At 37.4% G+C, this 14,859-nt stretch overlaps 2 protein-coding genes across 3 annotated transcripts in view; one reads left to right on the forward strand and one right to left on the reverse strand.

Moving 5' to 3' along the window:
* Positions 1–1,605, reverse strand: part of LOC134853434 (uncharacterized) — a 55,584-nt gene extending 53,979 nt beyond the window's left edge. The window contains exon 1 of the mRNA XM_063869432.1: positions 1,287–1,605. Within this exon, the coding sequence (XP_063725502.1) occupies positions 1,287–1,554 (268 nt within the window). The 5' untranslated portion in view covers positions 1,555–1,605. The remainder of the gene's footprint in view (positions 1–1,286) is intronic.
* A 106-nt stretch (positions 1,606–1,711) lies between these two features.
* Positions 1,712–14,281, forward strand: LOC134853338 (EF-hand domain-containing family member B-like). 2 transcript variants are annotated; one of them, XM_063869314.1, is made up of 12 exons: positions 1,712–1,988; positions 5,568–5,786; positions 6,091–6,271; positions 6,956–7,074; positions 7,323–7,444; positions 8,538–8,567; positions 9,690–9,773; positions 10,077–10,299; positions 11,474–11,693; positions 12,127–12,255; positions 12,646–12,827; positions 13,928–14,281. In XM_063869314.1, exons 1-12 carry the CDS (start codon positions 1,938–1,940, stop codon positions 14,084–14,086), a joined length of 1,719 nt encoding a protein of 572 aa, XP_063725384.1. In that variant the 5' UTR covers positions 1,712–1,937; the 3' UTR covers positions 14,087–14,281. The 2 variants fall into 2 exon arrangements, with proteins under 2 accessions (XP_063725384.1, XP_063725386.1); XM_063869316.1 differs by lacking the exon at positions 8,538–8,567 and having other exon boundaries at positions 1,713–1,988.
* The last annotated feature ends 578 nt before the right edge of the window (positions 14,282–14,859 follow it).

Consider the following 14,859-nt stretch of genomic DNA (forward strand, 5'->3'; position numbering starts at 1 on the left):
AAAGAACCATTTTTAAATGAATTTTTGTAATCGGAATTTTCTGTGGCATTTTCACAGCATCCTTTGTGCTTTTTTCACAACATCGGCTATACTTGTTATGAATGAAATTGAAAAATTGTGGGGAACCTGTAAAAATGACCTTTGCAAAATTTTTAGTGATTTTGTTGTTTAGGCTAGTTGGCTCTTCTCTTATGTCCTTCCTCCTCTTTAGTTTAAAAAAAGGGCTCTTTTCCAGTTTCCTCCCCCTTTCAAATTCAACTTTGAAAAGCTTATTTAACCTTGTCGTAATGCAATGAAATTTGGCATGGTGAACAAATCAACAACTGTGAACAGATTTGTTCTTCATACTTTACAGCGTAACATCACGCATTTAGCCGTATTAACATACGTAAAACAAACATAAAACTCGGTTTTTTGAAAGGTGGGGGGGAAACTGGAAAATAGCCAAAAAAAGCTGTTTGGTCACCTGTTCACACTGACACGTTTTAAGGCAGTTTATAGACTCATCATGATATTGTTATCAATGAAATCCAAATGTTTTTTTGACGAATGAGTAGTTATAAAGAATTAAACCGTTTTGAAAACAAACAAAAAATTAATAAAAAACCTAGAAACAAAAAGGCTTCGTCTCTATCCCCCCTCCCTCACCTCACACGAGCATCAATTTTACGGTGTAACGAGTGATTTTACAAGGTTAATTATGAAAATCAAATATGTTTGCCATGGCCGTATTAGTCCGTATGCCAATTTCCAAAACAATCGAATCATGTGAACAATTTTTTTTTTGTAAAATTTTGCAGGTGGGAGAAAGGAAAAAAATCTAAGGCTTGTCATTGTTTTAGTGGCTCTTTTCCAGTCCCCCCTTTTTTTCTAAAATTCATTTCATGAAAGTCTATTTAAAATGACTTTTCATGTTAGAAACTGCAATGAAACGTGTCAGCGTGAACAGGTGAACAAACTTCTACAACATTTCTAACATGTAACCTGTCGTGTGAAAATTGTTTGAACATCTTTGTTTTGTAATTTAACAAGGGGGTGGGAAACTGGAAAAGAGCCGTTTTAGTTTATGGAAAAATACTCACATGCATTATCACGCCTGGTCATTTATCTCAAAAAATTAGAAATTATGCCTGATAAAAGTTTTTACCGAGTTTTTACATAAAAGATTTAAATGAGAAAGTGCATGGGCAGGAAACGACGCGTCTCTTTTACGCTGGAAAATATTCGCTCGTCCTGAAGAATTGACCAAAAAAATTTTTTGTAGCAACCGATTTAGGAAGACTTGCCTTTGTATACAGCTGTGTGACATCCATCTTCAGACGTGACCTCAAGTTTGACCTCTTTTTGACCTCCCTTTCCCAGACTGAGAGTTTTCCCATTGCCAGGACAGCCTCTGAAGTCACACGAGGCGCCCTTGTCTCTCGTCAGCCAATCAAAACGCACCTGATCTTCTCGTGCGCCCAATAGTAACGAATATGTATAAACATTGGTGTCAAAATCCGGTTTCAAAACACCAGCACTAACTGTGAATTTCTGCAAACTTGTGTCGTCCATTGAATTTACTGCAGTAAAAAATTTATATCTGAGTCCTCTTGAAAATAAGAGAGTTTTTGAAAAGATCGAGATGCCATATAAAAACTAGCTAAGCATAAAACAAAAGGTGCATATGATTATGTTAAACATATTAGTACAGATAGAGTAAAGAAAAAAAACAGCACGTGCTCCTGGTTTATTCATACTATTTTTAAACAGAATCGGACCTCTATTAATCTTTAATAATTTGTTTGTTGGTTGTATGGATATCCACCATCGTAACTCATAAATAAGAGACGTCTCATCTGTTTTCACTCTCACTTGTTCTGAAAAGAGTTTGAAGAAGATACTGCAATTGTTATCAACTCTATTTACAAACCACCTCCGAAAATCAGGGTGTCAAAATGAGGACGAACGAAGGAAAGTTTGTAGACCGGAATCCTACAGTCCCAACAGTAAGTATAATTAACAATCAATTAATTAAATTTTTTCTGCGCTTAATCAACTAAGTTCATCAAATACTTCAGTTCTATTTTGCTGTTTTTTGAGATATGTCCGAATATTCAAAACCAATTTTATCAATAATTTGGGGCAAATTGTTTTTAACTCGAACTGCTTCGTATGTCTTTGTAAGCCTTGGAGTTTGCATGTTGTTTTTTCTGCGAATTGAAGAGTAGTTTTTGAGGCAAAATCAAAAATTATAGAAAAAAAATATATTACCAAAAAACTCGATTTAAGGAAATCAAATGCGTAATATCTCCTATGGCTCCTTTTCAGTTTCTCAGTCGACGTGATTTTTCCGGCCATTGAAAATGGGGAGGAACTTTATATTCTGGTGTGTTTGATTTTTTATCCACGCAAAATCAGGTACCACAAACTATCATCGGACTGGTTTGAGTGATATATTGTATCAAAGTCCTATCAGCCGTGATTCGAACCACACTGCAAAACTTCCAAACATTTTTTCCAATGTCGAGAAAATCCGGTTTGAAATTTTTGACCTTTGTCTTAATTCGAGTTTATAAAGCAAGCGATCAGCTTTTGTTGTTATCCACGCAAAATTAGCTTCCACAAGATCATTGGACTAGGTTGAGGGCTCTTTTTCCTCTTCCCCACCTGCAAATTTTATAATTAAAATTACTGTTCGCCATGTCCGATTGTAATGAAAATTGACATGCAAATAAATTAGGCCATGACAAAAATCTTTGGTCTTCATAATTAATCTTGGAAAATCACTCGTTAGACCATAGAATTGATGCTCATGTGAGGTGGGGGAAAAGGAAAAAAAGCCAGGTTGAGTTATATATAATAATAAAGCCCGTTTAATCGTGATTCGAACGATTTAAAAAAATTTGAAAAAAAATCCTTGGTGAGAAAAACCGGTTTGAAAGTTTAGATTTTCCGTTTAATTTCGAGCGAGTGATCAGGCTTGGCTCTTTTCCAGTTTCCCACCCCCCTCGTAAAATTACAAAACAAAGCTGTTCATAAATTGTTCACACGGCAATTTGCATGTTAGAAATGTTGTAGAAATTTGTTCACCTGATCACGCTGACACGTTTTAATGCAATTCATAACATCAAAAGTCATTTTCAATAGATTTTCATTTATTGGATTTCAGAAAAAATCAAAGAGGGGGGGGGGACTGGAAAAGATCCTCAGGCTTACATTAGATTTTTTATGCTTAATTTAAGCCTTGAATATTTAGTTTTACTCCGATAAAGTTAGCTTTTGAAATTTATTTTCATCTTAGAAATCAAAAGTTTACAAAAATTTGGGAAAAAAAAATTTTCCTAAAATTTTTTAAAAAAAAAATGTAATTTTTTTTTCTTGTGTTTTTTAAGTTATTTGTCTGCAAAATTTGGATCCAATTTGCATATTTTACAATGACTAACAAAAATGCCTAAGCTTTACTTTTTCGCTCAGGTTCCTTTATCACACCAAGCCCAAAAAACGATACTAATTGGAAAAACAATTTTGCTGTAACTTTTTAGGACTGGTCGGAACACTCTGTGCTACTTGCACAGTAACCGGCTATCCTTGTTTTACAAATTAAAACTGTTCAAACATTATTCACAAAGCAACGTGAATTTAAAAATGTGTAGAATGTGCTTTATGTTCTTATTTGCAAATTTCACTTTCCTCTTAAATGTAATCATTTTCAAAAGTCATTTTTTTAATATTTACAAAAATTCATCGCATTATGGCAATGGAAAAATTGTTTTCGAACGCAGAACAACGACTGTGGAACAAACGCAGAAAAGAGCCGAAAAGTTCAATATGGGGAGAGTGTTTGATCCAGCTTCTGAGATTAGCGAGAAAATCACTTCATAAAAAGTAGTTAAGAAAGCTAGTTCTGGAAACCTTGTCTGCAAAATTTGGCTCTTTTACAGTCCCCCGATATTTTCTGGAAATTCAAAGTATGAAAGCCTATTTAATATAATATGACTTTTCGTGTTATAAACTGTGTTTACACGTGCCAGCATGAACAGGTGAACAAATTTGCACAATTTTCTTAACATGCAAAATGCCGTGTAAACAACTTTTGAACAATTTTGTTTTGTAATTTTACGAGGGGATGGGAAACTAGAAAAGGTGGGTCCTTCCATAAATGATTACACCTTATTTCAAGTTGAAAAGGCCGAAATGACCTTAAGAAAAGTATTTTTTTTTTCAATTTTTGTAAGCTCTTAAAAATTGCACCAATAAGTCTGAACTGAGTTCAATTCGAAGAACGGGTTGAAGAAACATTCTCTGTTTAAGCGTTTATTCCCCCATATTTAGTAGAGAAGTTAATAATTTTTTTGGTTATATTCCAATCAGTACAATATACTCTAAAAAAAATCAAACGTATGCATCCAGCTTTAGCTGGTCCTCTAGTTCTTTTGTAAAATTAATTTGAGTGTGATTTTTTACATCCTTTTCCGGCAACCCCGTGAATCTATTCTGAAAAACGAACGAAATTAAACCAGTTCTGCTAAAGGCAGAGAGAAAGTTTTGGAAATTTTTTCTGAGCTCTGAAACACGACTAAAATTTTGATGTTAATCAACTTGAAATCTACCGGCTTACCAAAAACGGCAAAGACAAAAGCTCTTTTCCAGTTCCCCTCAAATTTTTTATATAAATGTCTATTTAACATTTCTGTTTTTGTTACAAACTGCATGAAAACGTATCAGCGTGAACAGGTGAACAAATTTTTACAACATTTATAATAAGAAAAATGCTGGGTGAAAAAATTTTGAACAGCTTTATTTTGTAATTGTAAAAGGGGGACTGTAAAAAACTTGCTCGTAAGTTGTCGAGAAAATTAAAAGAAGAAACTGTGCTTTTCCTTTTTTGCGACTCGAATCGTAACATGCAATCAACAATTCTATAATGTAAAAATTGCCCACTTGTTTGCTCTTTTCAACCCCCGCCCCTCATTTCAAACTTTCAATTGCTTTAGCTGTCTGACTGCTGAATGAGTGATCGTACGATGTAAAGGCTCTTTTCCAGTCCCCCTTTCAAATTTACGAATTTTATATTTGTATTACGTGTTATTACGGCTAAATGCGTGATGTTACGGTGTAAATTATGAAGAACAAATCTGTCGATTTGTTCACCACGCCAAATTTCATTGCATTGTGACAACGTTAAAACTACTTTTCAAAATTGAATTTGAAAAGGGGGGAAACTGGAAAAGAGCCGATGTAAAGTATGAAGAACAAATGTGTTCACAAGTTAATTTTTTCACCATGCGAAATTTCGTTACATTGTGGCAAAGTCAAAATCGTTCCTCAAAACTCAAATTCAATTGTGGGGTAATAGAAGAAAATAGCCCACTTGTTCACGCTGACACGTCTTATTGCAGTTTGGAACATCAAATTTCTTTTCAAATAGCTTTTGTGACTCGAACTTCGGAGAAAATTGAAAAAGGGAAGCTGGAAAAGATCCGAAGCATAATTAATCATCTAATTTGATTGAGTATATGTGCATCAAAATAAGTTAAATAAAAACTGCTACAAATTAGAATTTGATAACTGCTGTAAATTTCTAGGCTGGCAAATGTTTCGATAGTGTCGGCTCAGTGCCAGAGTGTGTGCAGGCTTACAACCCAGACAAAGGTGAGAGTCCGGCAGTTACAAAGAGGTACCGAGCCACTTATGAGCCAGATGTTGGGGCCACCACAGTACACTATGGCAAGGCAGCAGACAAGGAACAGTTTATGGCCCAGGTCATGACTCACGGGCTAGTGTCCAATGCAAACCCACACACGGTTAGCAATGAGCCATACATACCATACAATCAGCACAGCAGTACCTGCATATGACCGCTTCATCTAGTTAATAAAAAGTGCTCGAATTTGTTCATGGGTGATTTCCCACGTCGAAAAAACGTTCAAAAGAACTGCTAAAAAAGTTCGTGTGGTTTGGACACTTTGCTAGCAAGATATGGGCGGTTTAAGCAACTTTCTGGTGTTTTTTTACTAGACTGAATGATGTCTAGTGTAATTTATATTGCTTAAGTATTTTGCTGCCTTGATTTTCAACTAATTTGTATTGTTGCGTTGTATTGTGTAGGCGGCCGAGTGTGTGAATCCGGATCCGAAGACACTGTTCCAGCAGAGGGTGGCTGACAAGAAGGAGTCCCTCTACCTCTCCCACCAGACCAGACCTCTGGGCCAAGTGCCAGACCAGACTCCCAACCTACCAGAGGGCACAGACATCTATGAAAAACAGTTCGGCAGACCAGGAGAGAAAAGTGAGTTCTTTATCGCATCTACTTTAAAACACGATTGGATCATGTTAACTATTTCCCTCCAATTGCAATAGGGGGGAAATAGTTAGCAAGGTTTGGATGAAATTTAATGAAATAACGTCAACCAATGGTAATGCGACAGAATACATTTCTGAGAAATACGAAACCAATCCAGTTGAGCATAAATGAAATGTGTTTTTATAGGGAGGAGATTCTTTACAAGGTACCATAGCGGGGGGGGGGGGGGATAGTTAACATGATCCACAGGATTTTTTTCTGTCGTAGAATGATAAAGTTTAAACGGTGAAAAGTTTATCTTAAGCATTGTTTTTTTTTGTGTATTCTGATAAATTGATTCTATTTTTTTGCCTATCCTTTGTTTAGAGACAAAACTTGATATTATAATTTAGAAACGATCCTGATCTAGTTTATGTTCGAAAAATGCCCAAACTTGGGATGATATGAGTGATTTAAAGCAACTTTTGAGCAGTTTTCAGCTATTAAAAAGCCGATTAAACCGCTCATTCTGAAACAAAAAGTTTTCCAGGGGGCTTAAAAAAATAAGAAGATCTGGCGACGATTTATTAGTTCCATCAGATTTATTTTGCGAGATCCTCGAAGACACTCTGAGGTGATACTTAAAAAAACAGGCTGCATAGAAAAACAACAGCGTGTGTGTGTTTGCAGACGAGTACGCAGGTGAGTTGATCAATCCCCCCAAGAGCAGCAAAGAGGTAGAGGAGGAGTCAAAAGTGGGCAAGGACTTGTACGAGAAGAGCCACGCCTCCTGGGATGCAGGCGAACAGGTGAAACACCCCCCCCCCCCCCCCCCCCCCCCCAATTTTTCAATACACAATTGATTAAAAGATGTGATTGGTTCTAGAAACTGAAATGAATCATGCGCCAGTCCAAACGATAAGTTGCGATAAGCTACTATGTAGAGCTAGTACTAGTAATAAAAACTACTTGCAGTCTTTTTTTTCAAGCAACTGTATAAAGCATAATATAGCATTGCAATAAAGAGATGTGTGTGTTAATTGTGGGGGCGCATTAGGTGACTCGTCACTACGACTGGTCCAGATGGGACCCCTCCAACCGATTCGGAGAGCCAACACCTTCGGACGAGCGTGGAAAACACGTCAAGACCATCATGTATTGGCACGCGCAGAAGAAAATGTGAGTTAAAGAAAAAGAAAATGATTTCACATCAAGCTTAAGTCACTCAAAAATGACGTCATTCAAAGTTGTTCCCATTTTCACAAAATTGGACCCTTTTCGACTTTCCCCACAATTTTCTATTTCCATACTAAGGTATTTTTTTTCTTTAAAATGTGCTGTTACGATGCAACGTATAAAGGAACAAGTGTTCATAATAGTTAACACTGTCACCATATACAATTTCATAGCATTATGATTACGTTCAAATAGGTTTTCAAAACTGAATTTTAGATGCGGGGGTTAAAGTGCAAAATTCATGGAGAATACGTTGCTCTAACGGTTTCATAGGTGGGAAACTTTCCATGGCATCTATGGAACCTTATATGCTGCAATTTATCGATGGGTAAATGTTTAGGGCAACCCAAATATATAGCCCACGACTTTAGTGGTTGATCCCATTAGACTTTCAAAGCACTCACTTTGTCAATTCTTAACGACTTGTAATATTTCAATCACACACAGTCAGGGGCGGATCTAAGATTTTCTCGAGGGGGGGGCGGATTTTCAAAAAATTTTCCAAAATTTTGACGACCTTTTTTTTTTTTTAGGTCGACCAAATTGATTTTTCGAGCTCTCCCAAAGCACTGTTTTGCCGCAATTTTGGCAAAATTTTCTGCGCCGCAGGCAAATTTTTGAAAAAACAGTCAAAAAAGCCGTTTTTGGGCACTTTTTGATAAATTTAAAAATTTTGACAAAAAATAGCGTTTTTTTTGGCGCGCGCTCCCCCTCAAAGTTAGTATATATTGGCGCCGAAGGCGCCTTTAGAAAAATTTTAGGGTCGGTCTGCCAAAAATGGATTTCTGAAAAAGTATCAAAGGGGGGACCCTTTGGGTCGACAGGGGGTCGAATCCCTGAGGGGGGGGGGGGCGTCCGCCCCCCCGCCCCCCCCCCCCCCCCCAAATCCGCCCCTGCACACAGTACAGTTTGATCAAAATAATTCATTCATTTTTTTTTCAGTTGAGGGAAGATAACATATTTGATATCAGTTTTTGCAGTTTGTTGCTTCAGTTGAAACATTGATTTTGAAGTGTTTTCTTGTTTTCTTTTCAAGTTTGCCTCCGGAACGGGTCATTTCCAAACGGTGAGTGACCATGCATTTCATGTCCCTATCATGGACACCCTCTTGAGCAATTGAAGTGTGCTTCATGCCCGTCTATGGTCATAATGGCGTTAAAATAGTTTTAAGGTCATGGTGGATGTGGTAAGATATGTAATTGGTGCACTGCTGCACTACACACACACAACACTGCCGGTGTTTTTGTCCTAGCAGATGTCTCGAAATGCACGAAATCAAAAAATATATATAAAGTACGCACGCCCCCCGCATTAAAAACCAGTAGTAAGAAAGAACAAAAAAAAAGATCTTTCAACTTCTTCGAGCCCAACCAAGCGCGGATCTTGGAGTTTCTCGAGGGATGAAGTGGTTTTCAATAGAATTTTGAAATTTGTTTGCCGTTTTTTTCGTTTACCAGTTGATTTTGAGTTGCCAATTGAAAACACCAAAAGACGTTATTTTGAAAAATTACTCTGCATGTCAAGCAATTTTTTTGAAAAACAGGTCAAAAATTCATTTTTTTTAGCACATTTGGAGGGTTTTTGAGAGCGCGCTATCTCTTAAAATGGAACAATACTTGCACCAATTATTTGTTTAGAAAACTTTTTAATGCTGGTAAAAATAATGATAGAACAATTAAATGGCGATTTCTCATGATTACGCTTCATCCAATATCTTACGGATATCAAAATTTGAAAAAATTTAGTAGCAATTGCAAAACAAAACATCACTAGCGACACACAAAAAGGTCAAAATTAAAAAAATAATTTTTTTCTGACTTTTTTTGTTTTTCTTATTTTTTGCTGATTCTTTTATGTAGAACAACCAATTGAAAATCTTATCTTAGTCGCGCCCAGTTTTTATCTTAGTCGGAACAAAGTGTGTCTCGGCCGCTAAGATTTGTCGCGGATCTCGACCGGGAAAATATTTAAAGATTTTTAAGTTTTGCCTCTCAACATACAATTCAAAACAAAGTTTTGATTATGCTTATGACCCTTGTGTGATAGCATTGGTTGCTTAAACTTGAAATATGCGAGCATGGCGGCACTCGTTTCTACTCTCAATCATTATGTTCTGTTTTTGTTGAAAATGGTTTAAATTTGTTGTGAAGTTGAGAATATGGGCTAGCTGATTGGTTGATTATCTTAGGGATGAAGGAGCCATAATTGAGGAGAAGGTCCTGGATGGACACCGGGAGAAATACACGGACCAGCTGGGCCAGACCAGAGACCCGTGAGTAGATCTGAATCATTTTCATATTTTTGATTATCTGTCGGAAGTAAATCAATTGGTATAATTGGCAATTTTTAGAATAACTTCGGTCAAATAAATAAAAAGACATTTACACAATACAAAAACTGACGGGATTGTTTGACGTGCAAGATGGTATATGCAGTAACATACTGTTTTCAACTTATTATGATTGTCATAATTGCCCTTACCTGTTGGTAAGCTAATTATGACTAATTGTACTTATAACCACCTATAAGTGAAGAAAACTTTTTTATTTGATGTCATTATACACTTGTGTTGTAGAATAAAAGACACTATGAAAGTGGGACCAGACCACACTTTTGGCATCATAGTGAAGCCAGACGGGTACGGGGTGGATGATCTGCTACATGGGAGAGTGCCCAAACACTACCTGAGGGGTAAAGACAGAGAGAGGGCTCTGATGGCGGCTGTCAGACAGAACCTTAAGACTAATAACTTCAACCGGTTCGATGATGTCGCAGCCGCATTCAACCACTACGACAAGGTACCTGTATCTCCTCCTCGTACCCGGGTCGACGTTTGTGATTAATGTTTCGACTAAAAATCCATAGTCGAGAAGACCGGTTACGTAGCAGTATTTAGACAACCGCGTGTTCAGACTCGTCAGTAATTAAACAAATACCAAATTAACCAATCAGAATCGAGACAAGGAAGAAATGAATAATTAATAATTATTTATTTCGTAAATTTGCTTTCTCATCTCGATTCTGATTTGTTAATATGATAATTGTCTGCTTACTGTCGAGTATGAATACGCGGTTCTCTTAATACAGACCGCTTTCCGAGAAGACCCTATAGACGAACACACAGACGAAACATAAATTCATCATATGCATAAGAGGTATTGAAAAGTTTCAGTCTCAGTTGCCATACTCTAAAGCAAAAATTCAGATCTCGTTTTTCACGTATAATGCATATACAAAATACATCTATGAAGTATAGCTGGGAGGTTGTTCGCTCTAAGATCCACCTATGTTTTATTTGAGAACAATGATTGTCATCCATTCACAATCGCTAAACCAATTTAAGATACAGTTCAACAGTAGCGAGAAGGTGACATCGACGTGCGTGCGTTTGCGTGTAAATTATCCGAAATGAAATTATTAGAATAAAAACTGACGAGTTTTCAGAATATATATGATTTTAATTTCTAATGTTCGAAAAACAAATGTGGTCGGAACTTTCTGGGCTACAAGCAGGAGCGGCTTTAGGGGGGATGGGGGGCGGAGGGCGGACGCCTCCTCCTCAGGGATTCGACCCCCTGCCGACCCAAAGGGTCCCCCTTTGATACTTTTTCAGAAATCCATTTTTGGCCGACCGACTCTAAAGTTTTTCTAATATATACTAACTTTGAAGGTAAGCGCGCGCCAAAAAAAACGCAATTTTTTGTCAACCTTTTTCAAAACGGCTTTTTTGACTGTTTTTTCAAAAATTTGCCTGCGGCGCAGAAAAATGAGCCAAAATAGGGGCAAAACACTGCTTTGGGAGAGCTCGAAAAATCAATTTGCTCGACCAAAAAAAAGGTCGTCAAAATTTTTTTGAAAATCTGCCCCCCCCCCTCGAGAAAATCCTAGATCCGCCCCTGGCTACAAGCTTTATTTGTAGAATATTGTTGAAAACGTATCATATGACAATATAAATTATGTTGTATGGTTTAGGAAGGCAGTGGTAAGCTGAGCATAGATGCCATCAGACAGATGTGTGTGGACTACTGCATCCCAATTGAAGAAGTAGTTCTAGAGAGTCTGTTCGACTTCATGAGGGGGGACAGTCAGGGGGGCAACGGGGGGCAGGAGGGGGGCCAGATAGACTTCGACACCTTCGCCAACTTCCTACACTGGCAGACAACTTCAACTGGCACAGACAGCAACGGACAGAGTAAATTAATTGACTTTATGATTTTTATGAATTTTTGACTCTTATTAATTTTATGAATTTTTGACTCTTATTAATTTTATGAAATTTTGATTCTTTTTATGAATTGTATGAGTCATAATTTTTTGAATTAGGCGTGTGATGTATGAATAAATCACTTCATTCAAGTTCAATTGGTTTAGTTTGAGTTTTTATGGTCTTGTCATCCTCGATATTCTCTTGTGCAATCCGGTCGTATTGTTCCAAAATTGTGGCAAACTGGTTTGTGTTGACTGGTACGGGTCAAAGGTCAGGTTGAATCAGCGGTTGACCTCGTTCAAATTGTTTGAACCCTCTGAGAAAATTAAATTGTACCGTTATTGGTGTGTATTGACCTGCAGCTCAATGGTAATTTGGTTGATCTTAACTTACCTGTTACGTTTTGCGCTGTTGTCAGGAGAGTCCTACGAGGAGACAGGGGAGACTCCTAGGAGGATAGAGAACCAGTTGGACAAACAGCTGGGGGGCTACAAGACATCTGCCTCACAGGTCAACGCAGCAGTCGGAGTAGTCCCCCCACAGCAAGGTTACTTTCACCCTATCACCACTCAACTCACCTTTAATTTATCGCTCTATAATGTGAAACTTGACTTTTGGTTGCTAGGCTATTCAAAATTTAGAACCAATGAATGAATTTTTAGTTACAAACTTTTTTTTAAGTCAACTTTCGGTTAAATATTACAATTGTTTTATTTCTTGATCAGTTTTTGGCCATTTTTCAGATACTTTTGAAACATTTTTTTGTTCAACTTCCGGTAATTTTTGGACTAATTTCAGTCATCTTTTGAATTTTTTGCGATAATTATTGGTTATTTTGGGTTGTTTTTCATCAATATTTCAGTTGAGTGATATCAAATTTTATTGTAGTCATTTTGTCGCAATGTTAAATTAATTACATTATCTGCTGCCTGTACAGACTACCGCACCTACGGCACACCGACTGTGAGAGTGGACAGACCCGCACCCAAGTACAAGAGTGTGAGTGACAGGACCAACTACGGGGATGAGGCGGACGCCTGGGGACTGATGACCCCCAGTGTCTTCACCAACAGTGGCGTCTACGAAGACGACCTCTTCCAACCCAGAAGTCCAGAAGAGGTCAGTACGCACGCAGTCACTGCAAATCAAGCTAATCGTCAAGTAAAAAAGAAAACTAAGAAGGTAAGAAAAGGAGAGGGAGGGGTTGTTGGAAGTTAACATATGGTCTCAAGTTCAAGTCAAGTCGACGTAGGCGCTTTCTGTTTCACTCCCCTGGAATGAGGTATAAATCTTTTCCGATATTGTGCCCAGTTTTTAAAAAAAACACCTCATCCCGGGTCGTGAACCTCAAACCCCCCCCCCCCCCCCCCCCCACCCGCTTGAGTTTTCCAAATTCACGCATAAATCATTTTACTTGCGGTCGGTAATGAACGAAGGTGTGATGGATAAAAACCCCAAAAGTGTAAATTTTTTACTAGTTGAGCCACTGCCTCCGTTTCAATTTTGATACCTAAAACTGATAGAGTGACTCACGAAAAAGTATCAGACTTTTTTTTCCATTCCACCCCCACCCCACATTTCGAACTTTTATTTTTCGTAGTTGTTTCACGTGTTATTATGGCTGAACGCGATGGATGTTACGATGCAGCGTATGAAAAACAAATGTGTTCACAATAGTTCGTTTGTTCACAATGCAAAATTTTTGATGCAAGTTATGACAACGTTAAAAGAGTTTTTTAAAATAGAAATTCAAATGTGGGGGAAAGGAAAAAGAGCAAAATACCAATCAACGCTGCTCGTATTATATTAGGGAGGAAAGGTCACTGTTCCGACTGCCCTTTAAAATGTCTCGGAAGTATTTTGAAACTTTGAAATCATTCCGACTTTAACCTTGATGGCTTCTTGAAATAAAAAACGAGAAATTTTCCCAACGAATAAATAAGTCTCGTGAACTTATTTCGATGAACACAATTTTTCAATTTAAAATTCAATTTCCATTTGATATTACTACCGTTCAGCTGATTCGGATCATATGCTTCGTAAAATGTCATGATGCTGGTGCTTTTTTTGGTATAATAAAACGGTTTGGGCAGCTCTTGGCTTTTACGTATTCAATGGTCTTTTCATCTGTGAAAAACTCAACAAGACTTAAACCCAAAAGTAAATTAGTGGGTCGATTGTTTCATTGTAAAATTTGTAGTATTGCGGTCTGTTGCTAGGTGAAGCGAATCTTCGCCAACATTGGGGAGGATTTTGAGGACGGGTTCTTCTTCGAAGTGTGGAACAAAGCGGCCGAGATGCACCCGAAGGCACTGGTGAACATGGAATGCTTCCGGGCGGCACTCAGAATCATGGGCACAAAAGCACACAAGATTTAACAAGCCCCTCCCCCTCCCCTTGTCCTCACCTTCCCTCCCCCCTCCAACTAGCAATCAGAAGGAGGCCCCCCACTTCACATAACAGATGTGCAGCAGACATTATGAGAGCATATTATATTAAGAATACATTATAAAATCAGGCAAACTCAATCGACTTCCTTCTAAATCCGATGATAATTCAAATAGTGAAATCTGCAGTTTTTAAAAAGTTTCTCAAAGCAAGAAAAAGATCAAAGAGGAAAAAGGTTACACTATTCCTAGCTTTTTAGTTGAAAACTTATATACTGGGGTATTTGCACTAATTTTTGTCTTTTTATGCCGAGTACTTGAACTCCACGAAATCAAATTTATCATAAACTAAAGTAAAACACTGAGCTTGAATATCTTTCTGGAACGAATAATCTCGTTTCGTAATCTTTTTTGTGAAATCAATCTGCTTTTCTGATAATTTCAGTAGCCCATCAAGAAAGAGGGAAAAAGTTCGCCAAAAATGCAATCGAAGCATTTCAAATATGTCTCATTGCAAAATCATTGACCAAAGTCTTCGTATAGCTGACTAAAGTATAGCTGTTTTTGTTCTATTATTTTTCTGACTTTTGTAACGAAAGTAATGGAATATTTGTGCTCGGAGTGGTTTTCTTTAGACAAATTCCACTTTTTAACTAGCCAGTTTTGTCGGATCTTTTTTTATGTCATTCAAAAAGTATTGTTGTCTTGAGCTTTAATTCGAAATGTTATTTCACATGTGATTATTTTGGTGAAGTTATAGGGGT

This window comes from Symsagittifera roscoffensis, chromosome 8 (assembly GCF_963678635.1).
Source record: "Symsagittifera roscoffensis chromosome 8, txSymRosc1.1, whole genome shotgun sequence".
NCBI classification, from domain to species: Eukaryota; Metazoa; Xenacoelomorpha; order Acoela; family Convolutidae; genus Symsagittifera; species Symsagittifera roscoffensis.